This window comes from Colius striatus, chromosome 10, assembly GCF_028858725.1.
Source record: "Colius striatus isolate bColStr4 chromosome 10, bColStr4.1.hap1, whole genome shotgun sequence".
Classification (NCBI taxonomy): domain Eukaryota; kingdom Metazoa; phylum Chordata; class Aves; order Coliiformes; family Coliidae; genus Colius; species Colius striatus.
The window spans coordinates 24,347,416-24,374,560 of NC_084768.1; the positions used below are offsets into that span (position 1 = coordinate 24,347,416).

Genomic DNA, 27,145 nt, shown 5'->3' on the forward strand with positions numbered 1-27,145 from the left:
ATTTTTTTATACTGCACCAACTGCCCAGGGACCCACAAGGGAGGTAGAGAAAGGCTGTGGGTGAATGCACTGAGGGTGGCAGGGGAGCAATTGGCTTTTTGGGTGAATGAGCTCTGTCACCACCCGTGATCTCAGTCACCCTGTGTTGCATCCAGTAATAATTTGCAGGGATTTTGGAGTTGTTGGTAACTGTAGCTCTGAAACACTGGGTATTTCCCATGAAACTGAAAATTTTTGCAGCGGTTAGGGGAAAGCTTGTTTCCTTTTCCTCATCTGCTTGTCCCTTCCACATCTCAATTAGGCTGATGCCACCCAAATACAGAAAACACCATGGTAAAGTTTGTGGTACAAATACTATTTACTGATTCATTTTACTGATGTTTGGGATTGTTGACTTTTTCCCCTGATGGTTTGCATGCAGTCCCAACAAAATGCAGTTGTCTCTAAGTGGAAAGGAGGTTGAGCGGTTCACAACTGCTTAACGGGTATCCTTGAACCTTCAGTGGGTACCAGAGAAAACTCCATGTCAGCAAGGATTTTCGAGGAGTTTGAGTGGGGTTTTTTTTGAGTTACCTGCATACAGGGAACTGCTTCATATCCTTACCTGAAAGTTATAAAACTGGATCAGGTCATTGTAAGGAAATTGTAAGAACTGTAAAGAAATGTCCAAGCAGAACAGTTGACAAAGTGCCACAGTGCACACATCTTTAGCACCATTAAGGAACACAGCAGCCTCTGAGGTGTGGTGGGAGAGCTAACCACACATCTGTACTACTCTGGTGGTTCCTATGACAATGACATAAAATTTATCTCAGAACCCCTCACATATTTTACAAGTCGTTGTTTTCACTTCTTGTGTTGCAGTAAACAAAGATCAATGTGCAATTGCACTTCTGTGACTTGCTAAGCTTGTTGTTAAGGCATTGCTAGTTTTCCACATTAGGTTCAGTTCCTGTGATTTCTTCAGTGGTCTTAAACATATAGGGCCTGATTTCCTGATGTGTTGCTGAGCAATCACAACATCAGTTGGAGTACAGGTTGACAGCCTCATGACTGAAACTATAGTGCATGAAGTTATTTTCTTATGGATCCATTAAGGACCTTGCAGAGGAACTTTGTGACACACAATATATTATTGCTTGTTCAAGTGATAGAAGTGATTAACCAGGAATAGACATGCAGAGGATGCTTGGGCCGTGTCTGTCACCCACATCACAGTACAGGTAGCATGGAAATTGTTAACAGCAGAGCTGTCAGTCGGTACCACCTATCTGAAAACAGGCTCACTGTTTAGTAATTCAAGGTGAAAGGCTGTGCAACTTCAATCCCTGTGAAGCTTGTCCTTGTAGATATAATACTGTATGGTACATGCCTCCTGCATTTCAGTGGGGCAGCTTTTATAGGAGGCTTTGCAACTTGCAGGATATTTTTTTGTTGTGGCTCTTAACACTGTGCCCCAGGCTCCACTAAATAGACAACCTCATTAAAAGAGAAATAGCGATAGTAAAGCAGTGACTTTCTCATGCCATCTAACTCACATATTTGACATGATTGCTGGACTCTCCAAGTACTTAATTGATTGGCTTAATTGATTTAGTGGCACTGGAGGCTACAGCATGGAAATAAAGGGCCAAGATGAGGATAAGGGGTGAAAAAATTTATGATAGGTGCCGAGCAGCCTGAGGGAAATTAGAAATGCCACAGATCTCGGAGGCAGCTAAATCAATTCAGTGTGATGTACAAGGAGCAACCTGGGGGAAGAGGAGAAGCGGGGGATAGAATGGAGAAAAGGAGAGAAAATAATGGCTGGTGGGAGAGACCAGAGTAAACGTAAGGGGAAGGGGGGAGGCAGCAGCCTTGGTGAAAGTGGGTATTTTGGACCTCTTTAAAAACTTTCTAGTGTGTGAATAAAATATAACAATGACATCATGTTTAGCCCCAAAAGGACTTGTCCATCATGAGGCTGGCTTAGTTAACCCGGTTTGAGATTTTATCTGTGCTTCCATTTCAAATCCTCGACATTTGCAACAGTGACTAAAGTCACCGGAGACTTAAAATAATTTGGAAGCTCTGTATGGTGGATTTTTTTAACAACTGAAGCTTAAATGTTAAATTACTTTCTAATCTGTGCAATATTTAATTGACTGTATTGAACCATAATACAAATTAAGTCTTCTCTATAATTTGTTCTGTCGTACTGCAGCCCTCCAAAACAATTTGATACCTCACTTATGAATTGCTAAATGACTCATAGCAGCGCTCAGCAAAGACAGTAAAGTAAAAATATCAAATAGTATGTGACAGAATCCATACAGGGGTGTCATAAACATCTCAGAGTTATGAAATAATTCTTTTCAGTGCTTCTGACCCACTAGAGACATGTCACGGTAAAACCTTGAAGGTATTAAAAAACCAAAAGGCTGGGGAGAAAGAGGGGCAGATCAGTTTGTGAATATTAACCACTGAGTGCTGACCAGCAGTACTGCTATAAGCAATTTTGTGTGGCTTTAGTTTCATTTCCTTTTGGGACTGTTTGTATCAAGTATCGAGGGAGTGGCCAAATGTGAACAGTTATAGACTGAGGGATAAAGATGATGTTTCTATTGGTTGGGACAGATTAATCTATGTGAATGCACCAGATGCAAATCTAATCAAAACATGCAAAGACGGTGTATTTATAGATAGCCTCAATTCTAAGTCTCTGTTGGGTGGCTGAATGAGACAATGATTGTCCTCCTGCTGCCCTTTCTGCTGTCCTTTTCTCTAGTGCATGTTTTGCTGCAGTGAAGGGCTAAATGGGGTACCAGTCAGGCAAGATGTACAGATTTGCTGGTCAGACTGCATCCATACAACAAAGTTTCAGAGCAAGCATGCAGTTCAGATCTTGCATTTTATGGTGGTAAATCTCTACTGGATTGCAACATAGGTCTCATTTCTGCTTTGCAAGAGCAAAGAGTCAGGAATTTGTTAAATAATATTTGGAATGCAGTGTTGAAGTTTGTAGAAGGAGACATGATAGATAAATCAAGGGCTGTGAAAATGCAGGTTTGAAGGAGTGTTTATATTTATGTTTGAGTACAGTTGTGTGTATGCAACATTTCATGTGCATGTTCCAGCTCAGTGTCCCTCAAACAAATGAAAACCTCTTGCTAAACACTCCATACAGTAAAACGTGTAAAAGGATAATGTTGCAGTCACCTTTACTTAATTTCTACTTCTGCTGCTACAGGATGTAAAATATCACCACCATTAAAAATGTAATGATTTTCAAATGGTTAATGAGGGTGCCCAAACAAATTGGAGTGTCTCCATCTGCTGTCTTACATTGTGGGTGATATTTTCCATGGTAGAATGATCTTCAAATTTAGTTCCACAAGGAAGGAATCTGATCACAGTTTAATTTCGGTGTAAATCGCTGCCTGGCAATCAATAAAGCAACGTCAAAGAACTTGGATTCAATAGGAGCCGGAGATAACGTTCCCTGTCATATGCAGAATAGAGAGATGGGAACGTTTCATTTCATTGTAACAGATAGCATGCAACTTGGTTTTCAGGAAAACCTAATAAATCAATATCTCTGTATTATCTAAGTAAGATCCCATCATTAATTTTAAACGCTTAACACATTGGGAGAGTCTGAAATACCTCCAGTTTAGTCACTTTCAGCTTGAAGTCAGTGGCAACACTTCCATTTTCCTACGAGCAAGCAATCTTGATCTTGGGGAGTTAGGAGTCATTGACTGTGAAATGAAAATGAAGCATGTCCAGTCGTCTGTTTTATATGTAGTCATCTGTCTCTTGCATACTGCCTCCCCTTTTAAATTTCAGCCTGTGTTCTAGGGAAGGCTCATCCCTTGTCACTTACCCTGCACATCACACACACACACACACAAACACACGTCCTCTCCTGTTTTGAATGTTAATTTTTTGTTGTTTATTGTTTTTTTAAAAAAAAAACCTCTAAAAATAACTGGTTGTTTAGAGATTGTCTGGGTACCATGCTGATTTTCAAAATGTGCTTTTCTCAAAACCAGCAGGAATCTGGACCTCAGAAGAATTCTTTGTGAGGCTTTGCCTGCTCTCAGAAATAGCATTATCCCCAGATGATGATATAAGAGCAGGTCAATTTATCAGAAGGTAGAAATTAAAACTAAAAGATTGTTTTAGATAAACTTTTCAAGGACATTTTTGTAAGTAGAAATCCTGAAGTACTACTTTGACAATAAAATACTATTTAGGCCAAGGCAAGAAAGATTCTGGTACACCAAGACAGGCTTACAGCAGTCTCAGATTCATGTCCTGACTCTGAGGAGAGTTTTGCTCATACATTTAAACCAAAATTGAGTCTTTCCATTATTACAGTTAACCAAAGTGAGGTAGAACTTTTGCATTTAGCATTGATTTCAAGTTGAATAATAGCATTTCCATTAATTCCCTGGGGAAAAGAAATTTTTTGAGTTCACTTACTGTTTTAAGTGAAATACCACTTTCTGGCTGATGCTGAGCATCGCAGAGATGAATCAAGTCTGGTGCTGATTCTAAGAGAGGTTTAATATCTCAACTCTAGCTCTGCAGCCCCTGTCAGTCTGTCCTCAGAGTCATCCAGTATGAAGCTGCAGGTGTTTCTTTTACATACCTAGAAATACTGATTCTCTACCTAGGATGCTGTGTAGATAGAAATTAGATAACATGATATTTTTTTATTGACTAATGTCTCACAAAATACCAAGAAAGATCTCCAACTAAACCTTTTAGACACATAGTTTAAGCAAGTAAAGTTAGGCTAGGTTTTGAAAAGAGAACAGACTTAAAGAGTTCAAATATTAATTGATTTTGATACCAGGATATGTTTGCTTGTTTCAGTTCCATAGATGTACTGAGATCCAGGTAAAGCACTGATGAAAGTTGTATCTATTCCATTACACTGCTTTTAATGGAGCACTTTGATGACCTCTTACTGTGTTTTTTTGTTAATAGCTACTACAGCACCACCATGCAGTTCATGAAATTTCATACATCGCAAAGGATATCACAGACCATCGAGCGTTTGGATATGTATGTGGAAAGGAGGGAAATCACAGATTTGTGGCAATAAAAACAGCCCAGGCAGTAAGTATCCTCAGTCATTTTCTGCAATGTAACCCAATAAAAAAGCTGTGTTTGTAAGAAACCATTCATGAGGCCGGTCTTGTCTTGTTTATGATTGTGCTAGCGTTGTCACAGGGGTCTGCTTAGATGTTCTTAAATAGCAAATTAATGAAACCAGCTGGGGGAAAATGGAATGTATTTCACTATATCTGATTTTTCATGATGTATTTTTTTTAATAATTAATTATTGTTTTCCTTTCTTGCTAGACTAGACTGGTTACAGATGACTTTGTATTACTGTACTCATTTAAATAGAAAATGATAGATACCAAATACCTACTTTGCATAGTCTACCATAATTCTATTGTATGAGAAACCTATTGTATGAATAAATATGCCTTTATAATCATATATATGCCTTTTATATTCATAATGCCGTTTATATTCATAATGCCTTTTATATTCATAATTACCATTAATTTCCAAATACAGTTAGTTCAATAGAAATTAACCCCAGCCTGGATGCCAAGGTACAAATTAATTCAGTATGAAGTTCTCTCCAGTTGTGGAGATGCCATAACTGCTCTACCAACAGGGTGGAATAAGAGGTGTGTGTTTTCTCATATAGAAACTTTCCTTCCTATTTTTATTTCCGTAGGCTGAACCTGTAATCCTGGACTTGAGAGACCTGTTTCAGCTCATCTACGAACTGAAACAAAGGGAAGAAATGGAAAAAAAGGCACAAAAGGACAAACAGTGTGAACAAGCGGTATACCAGGTACACGCATAAGCTTAGACTACTGCCAAGAAAAGTATGGTTTGAAGTACCCCCAAGGTTGCTCCAAAGAGGCACTGAGCATCCTCTGCATTTCTTAACAGCAATGGGTTTGAACGGTGCTAGCTTCAAATGGACAAAAATGAACCCAGCAGCCATCATGAGCTCAGAAGTAGGATTAAAGAGTGATGAAAGCTATCACTCAGGATTTGATGAACATATTTAGCAGCTGGAAATGATCTATTCATTTCCTACATAGTGTTTCTTCTAATTCAGAAGGAAAACTTTCAAGAAGGTCAGTGTGTCATAAGTCAGGTTTTTAACAGTGTCTAATACTTTAGGGAAGATTCAGTATGCTTCTGAATGTATGTATTTGAGTCAAATCAAATGAGGTGCAGATTGTTAAACTTGAATGAAACTTGAATAAAATTACTTTGTACAATAATGTGACTTTATCTGTATGCTGAAGAAAGAAAACTATATATTCACCTGCCCATTTTGCTTATTTCTTTGCTGTCCTTTAATTTCCAAATGCAGTTCTTTTATCTCTACTGTTTATGTTCTTTGCTTTTACTGCCTGTCCTCTTACTTTGCTGTAGACAATTTTGGAAGAAGATGTAGAAGATCCTGTATACCAGGTAATTTCTGAAGCTGTATGGCCTTGGAGTTTCAGAAATGACTAGATATGTATTCTCTTAAAACACAAACAAAACCCTTCAGATGTTTTGCAATCTGCTGAGATAGATCTTCTGAGAAAGTTATAAAGTTTTTGCAGAAAGTAGTGTATTTAGAGATTAATCTGTAAGTGGTAGCACAGAGAATCTTTAAATAATAGAATAGAGCATTTCAGTTGATGTATAGAAATACTACATTAAATATGTCATAAATATCTCCTAAAATGTGGCTTGTGAGTCCAGATTTTAAGTTGCCAAATGAGATTTGTCATTGTTTTTGAGTACAAATGCTAACTGAAAACTGAGGCTAAGGAAGTTCTGAGTAATAAATTGACATTTTGTTTTTGTCTTCTGTGGGGCCAGAATTTAATTCAGAAGGTGAATATTTGGAGAGAAAAAACAACAAAAAAACAACAGTGGAATCAATGTTTTAACACACTCCCTTGTTAAGTTTGGGCTATGATTCAACCATTGATATGAAATTTAAGTCTTGTTTCATCTAAGACAAAATGTCTGGGAGCAAAGATGATTATCAGAAATATGTCAATATGTTCATGTCTGATACTCTACTGAGTGTGAAGAAAAAAAAGATGTAATTTCATTCTCATATTTTTGTGCTGAAGTGAAATATGTGATAGTTTACCTTTTTGGGTTTTTTTTTTCCCCTGGAGATTTTGTATTCTTCCACTTAGGTATGTCAGTGGGAGGCTCACTGAAAGACACTGATTCAGCCATTAGTGAATATTGAACAGCACCTAAGATGCAGCAAGGAAGATGATAAGAATTAGGATGTCCTAATTTACTATTCAGCTTTTATAATGACAGGAGTTTTACTTTGTGCTCTTCATAATAAAGCAAGAACCTGAAAATGGAAAGTGTTGTGACAGCCTTTTGCAACGTGGCCTGTTACATCCCCCACTTTGGATTTAGCTTTTTTGTTCATAGATAATAAATATATGTGGAAATAATTGCCATTATGTAAAAGAGGCAAAATTCACGTTGACTTCAGAAAATTAATATTGGGCCACAGGCGGTCTCCCTAGTGAGAAAGAATTAGGAAGCTGCTCTAATGATCATTAGAGGAGATTTAGGTCTATTCATTGCTAGTTTATGAAATATGAAACAACCTTACTCTGTGCCTTCCAACAAACCAGTTGCCCTGCTGCCACCCTGTACTTTGAACTTGTTTCTTTAATGCCTGCCTGTGTTTTTACGTGGAATTCCAAATCGCCTTTTTCCCTTCTGTTTCATCTTTGACTTTTCCTCTCTGGCGGCTGGTGTCATAGTACATTGTGTTTGAGGCTGGACACGAGCCAATCCGTGAGCCTGAAACGGAAGAAAACATTTATCAGGTACACAACCGCTAACTTCGGGGTTTCCATTGCAACGGCTGCAAGCATCTAGTAGAGAACATTTCAAACCTGCTTCACTGCTCTTAGTTTTCATTCATCACAAATACATCTGGCATTTCATTCTGGTGGCGTGACATGAATAATCTGCCTGGACTCAATGTGATTATTCTGTTGTCATTTCGGCTTCTGCAAATTTTATTAACTTTGGCAACTCATGAAGGGTCTTAAACTTTTGAGTGCACCGTGTATAAGGTGATGAATAGTGGATTCTTTTTTGTCTTCTGCTGATTTTTACACCTGTTCTGAGAAACAGATGCTGAAATCTCATGGAGGGCAGACCACCTGAGCAGTTTGTAGAAAGACATTTTGATGGTACTGATCTTTCTGGATAACCAAGGAAATAACTGAGCAAGACCTCAGAGCTCTCAATGGGTCTTCCCTAGATTGGGGAAAATGTTTTTCAGAGTGCATATGTTACGTTGGAGCCCAAGCTTATATTCTTCACACTGACAAAAACTGCGTTGAAAGCAATATAAACCAGACTTTTTTTGTTCCTTTTATCCTCAAGGGATTAGCACAGGTTTCATTAAAATATGATGTGATTCATTTTGTATCACATACTAGAGGCAAATGTGGAGATAGACAGAAATCTCTGTATGCTGTAAGAAAATTGTGATTTGAGGAAGCACTTTAGTGTGGAGGAGGAGATTGAAAGAGTGGTTAAGCCTTTTGTCTGTCTGTATTAGAGGTTGATCTGCTAATAGGAAAAGCATTTTTAAGGGGTTTTTTTAAGTAATGAGAAAAGGTAGGAAAATAATAGAAAGAAATAAAGGACAGAGTAACTGTAAGCTGTAACAGAAAGAAGCTGAGTGTGAAAGCCAAATGCAAGTTGAACATTAGAGAATGTTTATCAGTCATCAGTATGAGTTTCATTCAACCTGTCTGTGATTTCCTGGCATCCCTCATCATGCAAAGTGGAATGTGCCTCTTTCTGAACCTTTAGTCCAAGACATGTAAAGCTCTCAATGTGAGAGTGTGCCTAAGGTTGAAATTTTCTACTGCATAGGTTGAAAGTTAGACTATTTTCTGGAAAGCACTCTGCTAAAAAAAAAAAATTAAAATGCTGCTCTAGTTGTTAGTTTTATGCTGGAAACAAAAATCCCAGGCCAAAAAGAAATGATCTGATTGTTGTTCATTGAGATTCGGAGCTTTTAGTGACATTCTAGAGAAGCAGTGGTAGAAACAAGCAAAATGGGGTCATCATTCCCAGTGTTTGGTGACCTTAGAGCAGACATTGGTGGGTAGGGAAGTGGGAGCTGTGTTCTGAGGAATTGCCTAAAAAAGCCTTTTGACAGTTTCTTTTCCTTAAAATGGAAATAGAAGGTGAGAAGCAGGTAGTGAGGACTTGCCGTTACTGTCCTGTAAGTCATCCAAGAATTGCTCAAGGATTCATTTGACAGTATCTGGATATGATAAAGTATTTCCTCCCAAGGTGATGCACAGAAGATCCCTGTGATTAATATACCATACTCTCAGTATATGCAGTCTAGCATTGTCCTTCTCTGTATTTACTATAGGCAATACCCTGAACACAGCAAATGCTGAGATTAGGGAACTAGGAGTCTTTTTTCTATTCTCTGTTGTAACTGACAGATGCTGAAGTATCACTACTATGGACTTGCCCAGAGCCACAAGCTTCCTAATTCCCATGGACGTCAGGAGCTCTTGGCTTGCTATAAATCTGAGTTCCAACAAGCCCACATCTTACACTCAGATCACAGGCAAAATTGTTTCTTTTACAAGATTTTGATAGCCTCAGAACTATTCAGGCTACTATTAAAAATGAAATTAGAGAAGTCCTTCTATTTTTATTTGTTTGTTTGGTGATTTGTTTGTTGCAGTTTGATTTTACTGGTATTTACTACAAAGCATTCCCCACACTACACTCGTAAACAGACATCTGCTTAGTAACCTCATGCATCCTTGCTTCAGCCTCACCAATTCTTTCTTCCTGTGCTGCTCTTGCTTTTCAGCCGAGAGGTGGTGTGCAAAGAATTTGCTTTTCCCTTGGTGGGAAAGATTCCTGCCCAGTGGGTTACTGGGGATGGAAGATATGTGCCGAAAATGACAATATCTATTTCTTTTTAACATAGTAGTGGTCACAATTTTAAGCATTCTTTCTTTGTCACGTTTCTTTCATACATGACTCCAAAGACTATCTGTGTCTGTCTGCTCTTTTAATATTGTCTGTGTGAGTTACTCTGAAGTTTAAGTTGCTCTGGAGTGTTAGTCAAGGTCGAGTGTTAGTCATGATCAAGTGTTAGTCAAGATCACTGTGTACCAGTCCTCTCTCCCAGTGTTGGAATTCCTAAGCATCTCTGTTCCTGCCTGTTGTTTTAGTGAGGTGGGGATGGGTTTTTGTCAGGTGGTTTTTCATTGTGTACATAGCAGCACTGGTCTCTGTGGAGAGGCAGGTTCTGCTTCATGAGGACTTCACAAGCCGAGATGGGCATTTCTGAGTTGCAGTGCTTCTATGGCTGGTGGGATGCAAGTACATCAAAACAGTTCCTAGCCTCTCACGGAGATGGAGATGTCAGCAGCAATAGTGCTGGTACCTCCTTGCTGATACTGTTCATCAAAGAAAAAACAGGAGAAATCCCTTGCAGACCCCCAGTCTAAATAATGATACAAAAAAGCGTGATGATACATGGCAAGTAAGGGCAACAAGACAACAGGCAATATTGAGTTGTGAGAGAAAAATAGCTTTCAGAAAACTTTTTCTGTCTTGATAAGTTTTTTTCTCTGCTGTATGTATAATCTACAGTGATAAAGGAAGGATCAATAGTGCAGGGAAAAGCTCATTCCAAAATAAGATGTGGATAGGAGTGTGCAAATTGGGATGACTTCATGGAAAAGTTGGAAGGAGGAAGAGAAGAATTTCTGAAGGGGAAAAATTCCAGAAAGAGAAGAAAAATGCACCCTGATGATAACGTATAAATGGTTTGCCCTACAGCATTTTCCCTCTTTTTATGAAGCCTAAGCTTTCAAGTGACTTACTAAATAGGCCATTCTTGGTTTCTGCTCTTACACAGTCACAACTCTCTCTTTAGAGACTGTTAGTTCCATGAAATTGAGTAATTGTCACTGTTACCAGTTTCACATCTCTAATGTGATAGGTGGTTTTAGTGGAAATGGACAGCACTTTTACAAAACCAAGGCAAGCAAGTCATTCCAGGGATAGGAATAGAAGAGGTCTTTTAAAAAGCTTATTCAGTTTCTGTGAGGGTTCTGCACTCATGCTCTTGACAAACATCTGCAGAGTGCACCAAGTTAGAGAAATGTGGTTTCTCCTGAAGACTTTGAGGTTTAAATGTGGCCAAGAAAATGTTTGAGCGATAGAGAGAGTTTTTGATATACAGAATAAGAAATGATAGGACATCTCAATGAATAAGTAACATTCCTTCAGCTTCCCCTAAACCAGTCCTACTCCAGTATCAGAAGTCTAAGATATTTATTGTCTTAGAAAACAAAAGATAATCATTTTGTCATATTTGCAGTATGATTTCTCCTATTGACCTGTGAGGTTTCATTAGTGTCTGAAATGTAACATTCTTCTGCTGAATGCCCTTGTTCAGTGGAAAAGTAGCACTGATTTATTTGGAGCATTCATGCCAGTTTAGAGCATGTTCTTAGTGTTCTTTTGGCTTGTGTCATTTACAATAGACCTTCAATGCTTCTAGGAAGGAAAAGAAATACAATCACAAATTATAAATACGTCCTTAGGCAAGCAAAGCAACTGAATTTACATGAGCAGGTTATAAATGCTCAAGTTGTAAATCGTGACTATTGACTCAACTAAAGACTTGCCCAGAGTTTTTGTCCCCTGTCCATGTGAAGCTGTTGCCTTCAGCTCCCTGGCTGTGTCAGGTTCTGACAAGCCTGTAATTCCTTAGCAAAATTACAGCATTGTAACCAAACATCGCTTAGAGCAGCCGCAGGGCCTCATCGCTGCAAGGGTATGTGTTATGACTTTATTTGACTTAGGTTATTAAATGAATTGGAAGGAAGAAATCTGATGCCATAGGCCAAACATCTCTTTCCCTCAGATCAGTAGCTCTGCTCTGGATCTCTGCCATGGAGGAAGATGACATACTGACCTGATCCTGTCTTCTGTGTGCATTTTCTAACCTCACAGTAAAATGAACAAAGCAACCAAAACAAGTAGGAAGGAGATGCAAGTGCGCCTGGGCTTAATGCACCCAAAGTTAACTGAGAATAAAAATCTCATTTTTGAACACAACTGGGCTTCAGGATCCAAAAAAATCAGATAAATATTTTACATCTTCAGTATCTTCTCCACTAATGGTACTGCTTGGATGAAAAGGGAACCATCCTTTATTTCATTAGTATCAAATGACCGCCCAGTACATAGATATCAGTTGCTGTTTTGAATTTGTCATCAGACCTGCTTGGGTAATGACCTTAGTTTTCGTTTGCTGTTGCAGGTTCCTACCAGCCAAAAGAAAGAAGGTGTTTATGATGTGCCAAAAAGTCAACCTGTAAGTGTAAGTATCTTCTTTATTTATCTGCAGTAAAGAAGGTGTGTTTCTTAGCTTCTGTGACTTTCATTATTGTATGTAACATTTTGTACATTTTGTGGTGTGTTATCAGTTGGTTGGGTTGGTTCAGAGTAACCAAGATTGTAAACATCCCTTATATCCATCTCATTCATTACTTAAATCACCTTTCTGTCTTTTCTGACTCATTCTTATGAAAGTCACCATTTATAAATGTGTTATCTGTGCTTAAGAGTCAACAGTGAGCCTCCTGCATCTTAATGCCTGAATTGTTGCTGCCTGGAATAGAAGGATCCCTCTAGTACTCCACACAGTGTGAAGCTTGTCGCTCAGAGTGAGCGTGGGCTGTGTTTCTCCCCTGTGTGCTCTGTTAGAGTCATATTTTATATATTGTGCTCCTTACATCTTGGTTAGTAGGGCAGCAGGAGAGGCAAGGTCTGAAGAGAGTGGAGGTCAAGAGAAGCAGCATTAGGAAAAGGTGTGTCAGAACATCGTGACATCTTTGGTGATTTTCTGTGGCTATAATGTCTATACCTCAGAAGAATTCCTGGTGAATAGAGTGTGCTGATGGATAAAGGTTTCATAAGGAGCTCTAAGCCAAGTGTTACTCCCAAACAAGAGGAGAATTTGCATTTGAATTACTTTTCTGTTCTTTGGGGGGAAAAAAAAAACCCAAATTATGTCAAAATGCAAAGTAACATAGAAAAGCAGTTGTTTTTCCAGTAAAATCAACTTCTATGGTAGCTTAGTAAAAGGTGTAGAGTTGTAGGGCAGATATAGATGCCATTGCTATTAGTTTAAACAGCTGTGGGAAACTCTGAAAGGAACCACATCAAAATGAAGTGTGCAAAAAGACCTCACTCAGCAAATTCCTTAGAAGCAGATTGTTTTTTTCCTCTGTGTACTGCATTGCTTTCCTGGTTATTTTGGGCTGTAATCAGCACAAGATTTCCTCCTAATATCACTACGTATTATTTCTGTAGTGCTCTAAGTATACCAGAGGTTAAGGGGTCAATATAGACTGTCAACTCAATTCTTTCTGTTCTGTGCCTTGCATGGACAGGAGGCTATTAAAAAATAGAAGCAATAGGCCATTGTATCTAAAAGGCACCCTTCCCTTTCTGTTTATTGGCATTTTGAAGAGGTAAAGCCTTTATCCCCAGAATGTATAAGGAGTGATAACCAGATTGAGAGGAGTAACAGATGCCTTAGCAACGAGGCAGGTTGTACTGTGTAATATAAATTTGTGCTATAAAAACCTTAAGAAATTGTTTGATTGCATTGGTTGCACAGAAAATTAGTGTTTCTGAGGATTTGTGTGAGAATGAAGAAAGATGGAAGGAGTTTCAGTCTACTGTAAGAATGGGGGAAATGCCTGTATGAGGGAGAGATTCCTTTGGCGTGAGATTGTGGTAACTTGCACAGCTTGGGCTGAGCACAGAGACTGAGATGCCAAATAAAAAAGATAAATGCTGGGGAGAAGCTGTATGGGGGCCTGTGACACTTCTGTGGTTTGCACAAACAAACAAAACTTGCCATAAATATTTCATAAGCCTAGGAAGAGGGAGGCGTCATCGTCTTGCCTGGGAAAAGATCTAGTAAAATAACTCATGTTGCATAACTAATTAAGGTATTTGTGGGCATGGAATAGCTGTAGATTTTTCCCTCATTTCTCGTGTAGTTCAGTATTACAGTTTTTCAGCTGTACAGGCTTTTTTATTATTCCATCAGTGATGTTTCAAATTTACTCTGGATGCAGTCTGTAATTTAGGTCGTTGCAGTATGACTGGAGATACACTACACTTGCAATCATGTCTGCAGACACTTTGGTATTAGACTGTCCTGGTAAAGAGCATGACTATGAGAGATAGAGCATATAGAACCCACTCTGTAATCTTCAAATATATTCAATCTGTTATCTCCATGATGCTGGTTGCAGACTGAATTTTTTTCTTGCTGTTTCATGGTTAAATTTAAATTGATTACAGCTTTTTCTCCTAACAACTTATGTACTTTAATTTATGAAGAAAAGGAGAAGAGAGACAAGAGGAAGAAATGGGTAGCTGAGATCTTGTTTCACCCTTTTATATTAGTATGTATTAAAGGACAAAAAAAAAAAAAAGAAAGAAAAGCAGCAATAGCTCTTAAAATTATCAATTTAATATTCCACTGCCCATCTGATTTATTGCTCACCCTTCTGCATGTGAGACTCTCTGTCATTGAGACACTTGCCATAATTTTTTTTGTTTCAATTTATAGCTGTCATTATTATAAAAACCTCTAAAATTCAATCTGAGGGCAAATAATCTAGCTCATCTACCTGGTTTAAATATATAAGGACACTTTATTAGGAGATCTTGCTTTAAGTAATTTCATAATGGATGAATAAAGTGAGAAGCTTTTTGTAGCTCCTGATAGGTTTCAGGCACCATGAATTCCCTGTCCTGACAATAAATACAATGCCTAATAAAAATGCAGCAAGTTTTGCTTGAGTTCTGACTGAATTGACCATGTTCCCTGGAAAGAGAGCAGCTTTCCATCGTGAGATTGTGTTCCTCTGGTGTGTTCCCAGGCAAGTTATCTCTGGTCTCTGCACGTAGAAGTGAGGGATACTGAAATAGTCATCTAAGTGCCCTCCGCCCTTGACTCTCTGTATATACCAGTAGAGAGAAATAGCTGCTTTGTGGTGAAACTCCTTGTGTCTGTATGAAGTATCTCTTTCAAGTGGAAGTAAATGAATGTCTGTACATTGTTCTCTCATGGCTGCAGAGGAGCTTTAAATGACTTGCAGGTATGATAACTTCTAAATAGTTAGGCTTAGATGAGGCGAGATCTAACACCGGGTAAAACTAAAAGCCAGAATCCCTCTTTCAAAAGCTACTTTGAAAGTGGGAAGAGTAATTCATACCGATTTTCAATGAGATGTAGCCTCATAAGAGACCAGAACCTTTAGGGTAAATATTTCTCTGAGCATATGGGATCCCATTGTGGCTGAAGGTATGAAGCATCTTTCTGCTAGTGCCATGAAGCAGAAGGATTCAACATTGTGTATGCATTGAGGTAGCTGATGTACTTACACAGTACTGGGCTGTTGTGCGAGGCCATTTGTCAGAAGGTGTCAAAGTACTTTATAGTGTGACTCCTCATGATCTCTGACATCAAGCAATGTAAATACACTGCAAATGAAGCGGAAGGGAATGAGTCTCAGATCTCAGAATTTGAACGTACCCGCTGAACTCAATTACAAGTGGTGGCTGGTTGCCAAGTCACTTCTCTGACATTGGCATGAAAAGATTGCTTGCTCAGTATAATCCTTGTATTTCTCCATCTCTGTACTGCATCCCTTCCCAGAAAATCCTACTCTCCTGCAGATTTCCTCTGACAGACATGCAGCTGAGCTCCAAACACATGCTTTTTATGCTCTCCAATTTCCTCTCAATATCTCTCACTTCCTCTGTATCAACTCACACTTCTCATACTTGTTCCTAGTTTTTCTGTGCTCCCTCCTTACACCAGTTCTTCTGTTCTCCAGAGGGCAGACAGCAGCAAGCCAGACAAAGAAAGCAAGCTTACCCCAGAAGCTTGTGTTAAGTGGTACATATTCCACTTGGAAATTGTAGTTCTGTATGTGAAATTAACCGTTCTAAAAAAGTGAAATGTTTAATGAGCTCTTTTTGTCATAATTTCCCATCGTCTCCCCATTATACATCCACGTCAAGTTCTACCTGTCATGGTGTTTTTAGTAATAAGAGTCAGACTGTAAATACCCTTCACGGAGACTGTCAGTCACGTCACAATAAAACCTTCTCTTATCATCAAAATGTCTAAACTATCTGCTTACAATTTTATGAAGGCTTTCAAACAACTCATCTTACTGCTGTATAAAGATTCTAGGCATCATAGCTGAAGCCTTACAATGCAGGCAGTTGCTTGGCTAGTAGCAGCTCTGTGGAATAGATTAAACCAGGGTGGAATGGACAGGGAATAATTTGGCTGCATTAGGGGCAAGGCACAAGAGGAGCAGATGAAGCTGGGCTGAACCTGAGAACATCCAGGTCTAGAAGCCATAAAAGCTGCCTGATCCTTCTGCCTGAGCTAGAAAACTGCATTCAGGAAAGTTCACTTTTAATTCTGACTGGGATTACAGTGCCATTTGCAGGTCTGATTTGTTCAGGTCTTGTGTCAGAGGAGGTGTGTCTGGGGTCATCTGGAAGGCAAGGACAGCCCTGGGCTCCACCAGCTCTCATGGAAAGTCAGTCAATCCCTGGAGAGCTGGCATACCAAACATCTAGCAATAAAGTAGTTCAGATCAGCTTTTCAGATAACTCTCACCATCCTCTATGGAGTGAATCCTTAATGAGGCATTGGATCTGGAGAAGATCTTTTTAACTCTGGCTTTTGTCTAAATTTGCATCAGTGGCTTTACAGAAACAACTTGCAGGCTAGTGGCATTGACTTCAGCAGTCAGACTTTCAGGATCAAATTTTCAAACATGAGCAGGAAGAGAGTGCAGAGCCCCAGACTCTGACCATCTGTGCTGGCAAAGCTGTCCAGTTTATTTATGTTTGCTAAACAGATACACCTGTATTCAGCTGCCCTGATTCACTCAATTAAACTCTGTGTTCGAGGTTTAATGTTGTGGTGTGGGATGTGCCTTTTTAACGGGCACAGCTACTCATTGCAGGGTTTGAAAGTATATTAGTTTGTTATGATGGTGGCTCATGGCACGAGTTTTTTTGATGTTTTGGTGGACTTTTGCAATTATTTTAGATGTTAAGTACATATCCATAGCAGTATCTGCAGCGTAGACCTTGAGTTAAGTGTTCTGAGAAGATTTTCCACAGTGCTGGAAACACCTCTGCACCATGTGCATCTCCTCTCAGCTTGCCTTTTGATTTAATACCGATATTAACTCTGATACTACTGCTGGCTTATAATGGAAACATTTAGCACCATGCCAAAGGTAACATCTGAGCCCTGGAGGTGAGATGTTGTTGTCATATACATTTATTCAATAGTGAAACTTGTGCTGTAGCAGCAGGCCCTTATTATAGCAGCCTTTCCACACAACAGCCATTTGATTCCATCTGCTGTGCGGGTACCGTCCCCGTGGTGACCTCGATCACCAGCCCCGTGTTATTCTCTGGGCAATCCCCATGGATGTTGCTCACATTACACTGTTATATCTTAAGATTCTTGTATTTGTGGGGTTTTTTTTTCCTTCCTTAGGGGTTGGAGGGGAGCTGCTGGCATTTCAGGAGAGCCCAGCGTTCAGTCAGGTCCAGCTGGTATGTTGGGCAGATAGCTGACAAATCTATTGAGTTTGGACTGAATATGCATATCCCCAATTGAAGTCTGTGATTTGATTACTTCTGCATTGTAAAAGGTCACTAAGATTTGTCAAGGTGCTTTTTCCATCCTTTTAGCAAGACCCACGGGCCTCGTCTTCTGTTTTATGTGTTCTGCTTCTGTTTATACCTGAGTGAAATGCAATTAAAAACTGAGTAAAAGCCTTTCATCGTCACTCAGCACTGGCATAAACAGCCATGCAAGTGATAGTTTGGAGTGAATCCACAGCAAAAAAAACCCACTTAAATAACTGAACTTCACTAGCAGACTCTGTTCAGCTTCAGAGCTTGATTCCCAACAGTCTAGAGAGTTAAATGTTAGAATTACTCTATTGTTAACATATAGATGGCATAAGGTTTTGAATCTTAAACTGGATAGTTTCTGAATGCTGAAGATATACCCATCCAAACTTCTGGTTTCAGTCCGTCCATCATTTTGTTAGATACAAAATGATGACAAATAGCAGGTTTTAATAGTGTAGGAATACTGTTTCACAGACAAGACTAAAATGTCCTGATGTAATTGTTTGTTTATGTCCTCCTGATTTTGTGGGCCACATCTTGAGCTCTCATTAATCCACAAGAGTTGTCCTGCTAGCAGGCTGTCTGTTCCTGCTGTGGTAATACTATTCCCTGAATATGCTCCTAAATCCTGCACCACCAGCAGGATGATTGCATGCTGAATAGATCTTCAGGGCAGAAATGCCACTGAGGTCAACGAATATGTCTGACAATAACTCTGAATGGAAACCTGGCGGAGGCTGACTGTGATGAGGAAGCAGCCAACAGCTTGTTGTGCTCCCAGATTTTCCTATCCAAACACCCTTCCTCATGCTGAAATTAAATGTGGTACAGGCTGCCCCTTTTGCCACTGCATCACCTGAAATGTTTTGCCCTTCCCCTTTGTTTCCAGAATTATTTTTTGTTTCAATATCTTTGCATCAACCTCATGCAATAAATTGCACATATTGTAAAGGTACTTAATCTAAACCCAGGCTTATATTTCTAGAGGACAGAAGTCAGGGCCTGTTAGTCAGTAGTAAATGTAAATTAAACAGCTTTTGTAGCTTGTGACAACATTTTGAAAGCCTCAGTGTTCTGGACTTGCAGCATTCCTTTTAAATACATGTGATGTAACCGAGGTATTGGATGGTGTATAACTTGATATCTGAGCCCATTGCATGGGTTCTGGAGAAGATATGGAGGTGAGAACCACATGGCTGGGACCTTTGCACCAACATCCCCTGGGCTGTGGCATGTTTAATTATCTTGAGTGTTGTGTTGCTTGGGATGCAGTGTGGATCTGGCTCTAAGCAAGAGTCTTTTGGGCTCTTGATTTATTAGAGTCTGTCAGAGAAAAGTGGCAATCAAAGTGTTTTAAATACCATTTTCTATAAGAGTAAATACCTAAAGTACACAGGGAATACAGAATTAAGTTCCCTTCAAGTGAAGAGAAAATAAACTAATGTGTAAATGTGTATTTTGATCCTATGAAGAGGTCCTTAATTTAGAAGGAGCTATCAAGCAACACTGAAGCAATTCACTCAAATACTCTCCAATAATCTGTTATGTCAATTATCCTTAACCATCCCACCACTTTTGCTGTGCAGGGTTGACTAACAGCACTTTTAACCAGCACATCCAGCACCTCCCAGTGAACACGCAAAGCAAACTGGACAGTTGGTGAATGCAGTGAAGCTCAAAGCTACCCTGTAGCTTGCTACATCCTACCAAAGTCAGTACTTGGGTTTATTACCCAAAATAGAAATGCAAAGGAGAAAAATCACCTGAAGAAGAGTGCTCCTGCCAAGTACGAGTTATTCTGTGAAGCTGAAAAGATAAACTTTTAACAGGAGGGTTTCCATGTCCCACGGGAATTTGAACCCTGAATGCATGCATTTTGGATAAAAATCAGGGTAATCTTTGTTACTGATGTGACCTGTAGTGGTTGGGAATTGCCCTAAATGTTCACAGCAGCCTTACAATTAGAAGATTGTGGTCAGCTGTAGGTGTGTAAATCTGGGTTGATGGTGGCATGGTTGTAGTGATAGTCTTGGCTGCTGTTACCTCTGTCACTGGGAAAGGTTACAGCATTTGAGCATCTTTATGATCTATAAGAGAATGAAGATCGCAAAGGCATTGACAAGTTTTAGTTCAGACACATTCTTCAGTGTGTTCTTTTTAATTAGCAAGTAATTGAGCAATTCTTGTTAGGTTACCATGCTACTTCATTAATCCAACACTAGTTTTACAGGAAAAGAATGTGTCTGTGGGATGTTTTCAGCATGTCTCAACCTACTAGATGTCATTTGACTGATGGTAAGTTTAGTCACAACTCTGACATGCTCCTTCGTTATAGTTCTAATTGTTTTTCAGAATGAATTGTAGTTAATTAGCAAGCTGCTTACATCTCAACCCTTGTTGTATAAGGTTGTGCAAATAAGTGGAGCTTTGTTTTACTAAAATAATGATTCAAACTATGAGAAAAAAACATATTTGGCATAGCCAAAATATTTACATTTTTAATTAAAAGAACAAAAATCTTCAGTTTGACTGTTTGACTTCTCACTAAACTTCCAGTGTAAAATACATCTTAGAAAAGGGAGTTGGAAATGCTAAGAGGGAGCATGATCCCTCTTTTGTCTGCTGGGCCAAGTGGTACGGCACTTACCCTGAATGCAGGAAACAGAGTTTAAATCCCTCTGCTGTCTTAAAAGATTTGAATAGCTAATACCCAGCTCAAAGGTTAATTACTAATTGCTGGTTATTTGCTATATTTAGTATCCTTCATGCCTTTTTTTTTACTTGCTGAGCTCTGTATCAGAGTGCAAGTTAATTACTGCAGGGGGAGGGTGTCATGCTTTTTAAGCACCATCTTTACTTAGTTCTCTGAGATTTCAGAACCATGTTTTGTAAAGAGACTACTTTTATCATCTTGTTTGCAGGGGTATAGCGATATTAAGCAGGTTTTTCGTGCTCTAAGTCAGTGTAGATGCCTTCCCATTGGTAAAAACAGACACTGAGTAAGAGAATTTTAATATCCCAGGTAGTTATACATGTAGGAGTGAAAGAAGTAAGGTGCTTCACACTCCTGTGAGTGCAACAGTCCTGTCTTAGATTTCCCTTTTAGAAGCTGAGCTTTTGCATTGCTTAGAAAACCTGTTTTTCAGACTACTTGGTGATCAGAGGGAACACTGTAGTGGAGGTGGAGCATTTTTGGTTCAGGTTTATGAAAGCTGCAGTTTACTTCTCCCTATCACTGCCTCTGTACTCTTGGGTTTTCTATAGCTCTTGGAGAATATGTTTTTCTTTAGCGAATAGTGAGAAGTGTCATGAGGAATTTCATTACTGGCTGGAGTGGTTTAAAAAGCTTGCTGCTGCTTTAAGAAGGCAGATTTACATATTTCATGTTTAAAAGATTTACAGTATGTCTCACATGCCTCTATAGAAAGATGGAGCTTTCATTATAGGTTTAATGTCACCACCATACAAGGATTAATACTCTTTCCTCCACCTCAGTCTTGCTGGTTGCAAGTGACTGGTGTGTTCCTGATTGACTAAGCTATAGAGGTGTTTTCATATTCAACAAGAAGCATTTTTGAATAATTAAAGCAACCTTTTACATCACTCTGTGGAGGAATCCACAAACAGCAATCCTAGAGAAAGATCAAGGGCTGGAGCATATTTCCAGGCTTCTTATTTTCTATCATGCACTGGGGAAGGAGGGAGAAGATTGTTGTCTTTAATTGCAAAGGTTAAGTGCTTTGTATTAAAGAGTTGAACTGGAGGAAGGCTTCAAGGGCCAAATTCCACTCTCAGTAACCACGTTGCAGTCTGGGCCCAGTCACCGTTGCAGATTGTTCCATGCTCTAATAGACAGGGATATTTCACCCCTAGGAAGTGTCTCCTCACCAATGTGTGATGCAGAACATGAGCTAATAGAAGATGCAGTTCAAGTGCTACATGATAATTGGGCACTTGGGGATGTGCTGTGACATGTTGGGCAAATGTTTTGTGCAAGGTCCCGCCGTAGCACAGGTAGGAATTGCTAACAGCCCATTGAACACTGTGCACATGTTTCCTCTATACTGAGATGGGAGTATTTCTCAGCTGGCTTCACAGAAGTATCGGGATGGCTGGGGGCAGGATCTGTTGCAGAGTGACATGAGTTGCAGCCCTGAGGATGGAGGATTACACAAGGGGACTATCAGAACAAAAAATTATTACCTACTGTCCAAAACTGGTCCTTGCTGAAGGTTTAAACCCTTCTGGTTTCATTTTAGGAATATTTTTAAAATCTGTGGATTTCTCTGAAGAAATGGACACAGCTTTTTTCCACACTTTCCTTACCTGATGCTGGGTAACACATTGTCACGTCCAAGAAGGTGCAGGACTGGGTCCTTTCATGGTTGTGCACAGTGGCAGTTTCTTCCTTTAGCTTTGCTTTTTACCAGTCTGGTTTTTTTCTGTTTTATTTTCTCCAAGTCTGTGATGAGATGAAGGGAGTGGAAAAAGCATTCTAGGCTCTTTCTGAGATTTTTAAACTTTGTTTTAGGATGGCATGGGATTACTGGCTTGTGACTTGTTTGAAGCTTTCTGGTCACCTAAGATTGGATTTTCAGTAACTGGATGTTATGTGTGTTTCTTAAGAAGTCAAGTCTCCAATGCTACAATAAATGTTACCTGAAATTTAGCATTCTGAGAGCAATGAAGTGCTAATTTGTGATCAGTATGCAGATAGATGTAGATATGTATGCATGTGTGGGCAGGGTACTCCTACGTATATTTACACAAAATATGGATTTAAATATAACTTGAATTGACTTATGAAAGTAGTTTTTTAACTACTATGGAAAGAAAATATTAATCTTAAATATGTTTACATTGATCTTCTCCTAGTTAAGAGGAAGCTATGTTTTTGTCCAAATATTTGCTTTAAAGCTTTTGTTGTCCAAAACTCTTTATTTTCCCCTTGAGAATGTGAAGTCCCTTCTTTCACCGAGCCAGTGAAAAGTTCCATTATTAGAAGCAGGATCAGAGCTCACTGGGTATGCTTATTGCTGAATTAATAAGTACCTGGGAAAATAGTTGTGATGCAAGTGGTAAAATTGCCTTATACACCAGAAGATGAGATTTAGCACAAATAAAGTGTCTGTTTGCCTCACATCCCGGGAACATTCAGATTCACTATTTTGACTGTGTGATTTCATATCTATGCTCACTGTGAGATGGAAAGGATTTTCTTTTCAATGCTGAACTCAGTAATTATGGAGGTTATCATTTTCATGCTCAGAAATTCATGTCATTTTCATAAATCATTCAGTTCATTTCATAAATCATGCTTTACAGCTGCAGAATGGAAACTTATTGCTGGACATTGATGAAAGTCTTGTTTCAGTCACTCAGGTAAGGTTGTGACACTAAAAATGTTTTAAGGAAATATAAATGAAATCATCTATAGGAACAGTGCAACTTGAAAATGTTCATCTTGGGATTAACTTCACTGAAACATAGCTAATATCAGATGTGAATAATTTAAAAAAGCATAATGAGTGAAATCAGTTCTGTAGTGACTGTGAAATCACAAAACCAAAAGATAACTATTTGGTGTCCAGGATCTCATGTGCTGCAGGTGGATAAAATTATGTCAGAGAAGATGGACTCAATTATTTAGGCTGAGAATTGGGTTGTGGGGGAGAAAAAAAAAAAGCTAGATCCAGAATCCAAATTTGAACCATTTGGGACTTGAAAAATTCCACTTCCAAGTTTTTGCTGTTCAAAGATGTCTCTAGTAAATAAATGTGTTCCCACTAAATTTCTGTTTACTTTCTCTGACATGGTTCTGTAGCTCCTGTTGCATATAAGATTGCTACTCTGTAAGAAATAATTCCCTTGTAAATACATTCCTTTTTCTTGGGGAATATTGTGAATGGGGGTTTATACAAGAAATAATGAAGTCAGCTTTCCTATCACTCTCTCCAGCTGCCTGTTTAGAAATCTAGCCACAGACTCTCTCTTAAGAGCTTTAACAGAATTATATCTGTGAAGAGTTTCCAAAGATCCATCACCTTGAAGCACTCTGAAAAGTATTATTATTCCCATTTTACAGAGGTATTGAGGCATAGAGATTTGAGTTGCCACCTTTCAAATACATGTTGTATAATCCTGAGTTCAAAAGTGTACTCACTGTCAATTTTCAGTATTGATATGAAACATATAATATATTTTCCACAAAAAAAAAATGTATAACTACAGACACCTCCTGCTTCCTAACCTGTTATGAAAGCACCGGGGGAGCTTTTCTCATGGCCTCCTCAAAAGGACACCAGCTATTTATTAGCAAGCGAGAGAGGAGAAAACAGTGAGAAGTTCGCTAGTAATGCAGGAAAAGGGCAGATTTAGGCGTGGCGTTGAACAAGCAATTTGGAGAGATGAGAAGAAAGTGGCTCTTTCAGTGATTCGGTGTCACCTGGCATCTCTTGAGTCAGGAGGCTTGAAGTGATTTCCAAACAAGTGCTGATGTTGTCATTATTCTACCTTCTCTGGACACTGTATTGTGTTTGCACTGCAGAAGTGACTAACGGGTTGTTTTTTGCAGAGTCTACTTCTAACAGCATTTTAGTAATGTGCACTAGAGTTGGTATACCTTGAAGAACATGTGGATTTTCTTCTTTTTTCCTTCTTCCATTTCCACATATACTTAGAGGAATATATAAGCTCATAAGAAGAAAATATATTGTCATAGCACTAAAGCAATATGATCTATTTAATATAAGACATGATGTGAGGAAATGTGAAATAATTCATCCCCAGGTACATCATTAGACATAAAGCTGAGAATCATCCAAGCTACTAGACAAATTCCAGGTCTAAGTGATTGTAGCATTGCTTTTGTGTATGGGAATAGAGATTGGGTTGCAAAAAATGTATAAACCTTTGAAATGATGTGTTGGATGACTGTCTTATTTCTTAAAGGATCATTTCTAACAGAAGGTTGAGAGTGGGGGGGAAATAAGACCTTTGAGTGATCTTGCTCCTTTGATAGGTTTTGAAGACTGACAAGCCAGTGTGGTTAATATCTACAGCACTGAATGGCTGCCTTTACAGGTCAAGACTCAAATGAATTTCATGTTATAGGAGGCTGCAAGGTTTATGTGCCTAAGCTGGGGAGGAGATTTAATCAACTGAATTAAGATTTGCATTAAATCTCATTCATAACGACAATTGTGGCTTCCCACATGTGTGGATGGGATTGCGTATGATACAGAGGAGGAAAGCCAGAAAGTAGTAGTAGTGGAGAAGGAGTAGTTCTTGAGCTGCCATCAAAGCTTTCCAGAACAGCCAGCCTAATAAGGATGGTAGATGGGTTTGAGGTTTCCCACAGAGATATAAGGGACAGTACTTTACCATCCCTGGACTCCAGCTGAACTGATTTGCAAGTGCAGATGGAGTGTAAGAAAGTAATTTTACTCCAGAACATGTGAAGTGGCTTTGATTATGCAGCCACTCAAGGTGCTCCTTGTTATGAAAGTGCTTTTCCTCTTCTGGTCATTCACCTGTATGGGTGACCTATTTTGAGATCGAACTCAAGGACACCCTGAGAAAACATTTCTAGCATGAATGATGTGGAGCTACAAACTTAAAATAACTCAGTTGTGCATCTTCCTTCAAGTCCACTTATCCAGGTCACACCTGTCCCATGGGCAAGGGGAAATCAGGCAGTACTTTAAAAGCCCTTCCCTCCTGTATTCTTCTGTCACTTCCACAGTTTGCTGCTGTGTTTTAAACCTTGAAATGGGGATTTAAAACAGGAGCTCGGGAAAAGGCCATAAATCACGCTTGGTGCTCACTGATGTTAAGGGCCAGCAGTAATGTATCCAGTTGCATTGCAGATATGTTTTTTTAATGCTTTATTCATTTAGTTTTTATGGCAGAGAATTCCTTACAGAATCATTTTATAGGATCAGCTGCTGGTTATTTGGATCTATCAGTAATGTCAAAATCACCCAGTTTGAACCCATGTGTTTCCTCCACGTGGGACTTGACATTTGAAGCCTACATGGCTTTGGGGAGATTAATATTGCTAGCTGTTATCAGTTAACTTTACAAGTTGTTAACTAGTTAACTCACAGTTTCTTCTCCTCAAAAGAGTATAATGGAAACATTTTGGGTTTTTTTCTCTTTACAGGCTGTTACCCAACTAGAGCTTTTTGGGGACATGTCCACTCCTCCTGATGTAACCTCTCCCCCAGTGAGTACCCAGGGAAACTGAACTGTGCATTTTCTACATTGTATTTTCAGCACATTTGTTGAGTACATTTATAATTCAGGTCATCAGCCATTACAGTAAGGAGAATTTCATAGTAATTTTTATGTTGCAAGAAAATAAAAGTGAAGCAAATGGAATGTGGAGTCACTGCTTTGTGATGATATGCAAAAATAATCTTCATTTTTTATTTTTCTGGTATGGGGCTAGGTGTCACATGAGATATAACCTGAGCTGCAGACCTCCTTCCCTGGTGTTTATCAGAGATGCATGCTTCACTGCACTCTGTCTCTCCACTGCACTGCAGGAAGATGCATTTACAGCCTTATCTGTCATGTCTCTCTGGTTCCACATGTCCCAGAACTGCTGTTAAAAGAAGGAAGACAGAACAGTAGACAGAGGGATGAATCTGTTTGGAGGGCAAAGAAAATTTTCTCAACATGTTTTTCTGCATCCTAAAATGAGAACATAATAATTTTCCTATCCCTTACATTAAGCTGTGGGGAAGTATGAGTATACCGAGAAAATTGAGGTACTGTGAAATCAGGAGCCTCAGATCTCAGGCATTCTGGACCATGTCTGGGACTAGATATTCAAAGTCCTGTCTCCTCGTCCTTAGCTTGCTCAGTTGGATGGGATTTCTTCTTTGATGGAGACATATGGTTCTGATCCTCTTGCTTAATTGGAAGGCATATTTATTCAGTTTTCCATAAATCCTACAGATACTCCATTTGCCTTTATTCTTTCTTTTGTTAATGCCTTGGTCACTACTGGTGGTCCTTCAACACCTACAATCACAAGTCTGTATGCTCTGGAGGAAGAAATTACATTGATATTTTGTATGTGATTTTACATGACAGCAAAGTATGTGCTGCAGAAGCGGCACGTGATATGCCAGCGTTATATTTTATTCCTATCTTCTTACAGACCCCTGCTACTCCAGGTGATGCCTTTATCCCATCTTCATCCCAGTCACTTCCTGCTAGTACAGACATGTTTGGTTCTGTACCTTTCAGCACTGCTGCCGTACCCTCAGGTAAGAAATTCACTGGAATTTTAGGCTTG

General features: G+C 39.1%; 1 protein-coding gene across 4 annotated transcripts in view; it reads left to right on the plus strand.

Moving 5' to 3' along the window:
- Positions 1 to 27,145, plus strand: part of DAB1 (DAB adaptor protein 1) — a 441,779-nt gene that overhangs the window by 399,260 nt on the left and 15,374 nt on the right. For 3 of the 4 annotated variants that reach the window (XM_062003688.1, XM_062003687.1, XM_062003689.1), the window contains 6 exons: positions 4,978 to 5,109; positions 5,747 to 5,866; positions 12,395 to 12,454; positions 23,164 to 23,220; positions 26,003 to 26,065; positions 27,008 to 27,116. In XM_062003688.1, the coding sequence (XP_061859672.1) occupies positions 4,978 to 5,109; positions 5,747 to 5,866; positions 12,395 to 12,454; positions 23,164 to 23,220; positions 26,003 to 26,065; positions 27,008 to 27,116 (541 nt within the window). The remainder of the gene's footprint in view (positions 1 to 4,977; positions 5,110 to 5,746; positions 5,867 to 12,394; positions 12,455 to 23,163; positions 23,221 to 26,002; positions 26,066 to 27,007; positions 27,117 to 27,145) is intronic. The other variant, XM_062003690.1, reaches the window with a different exon arrangement.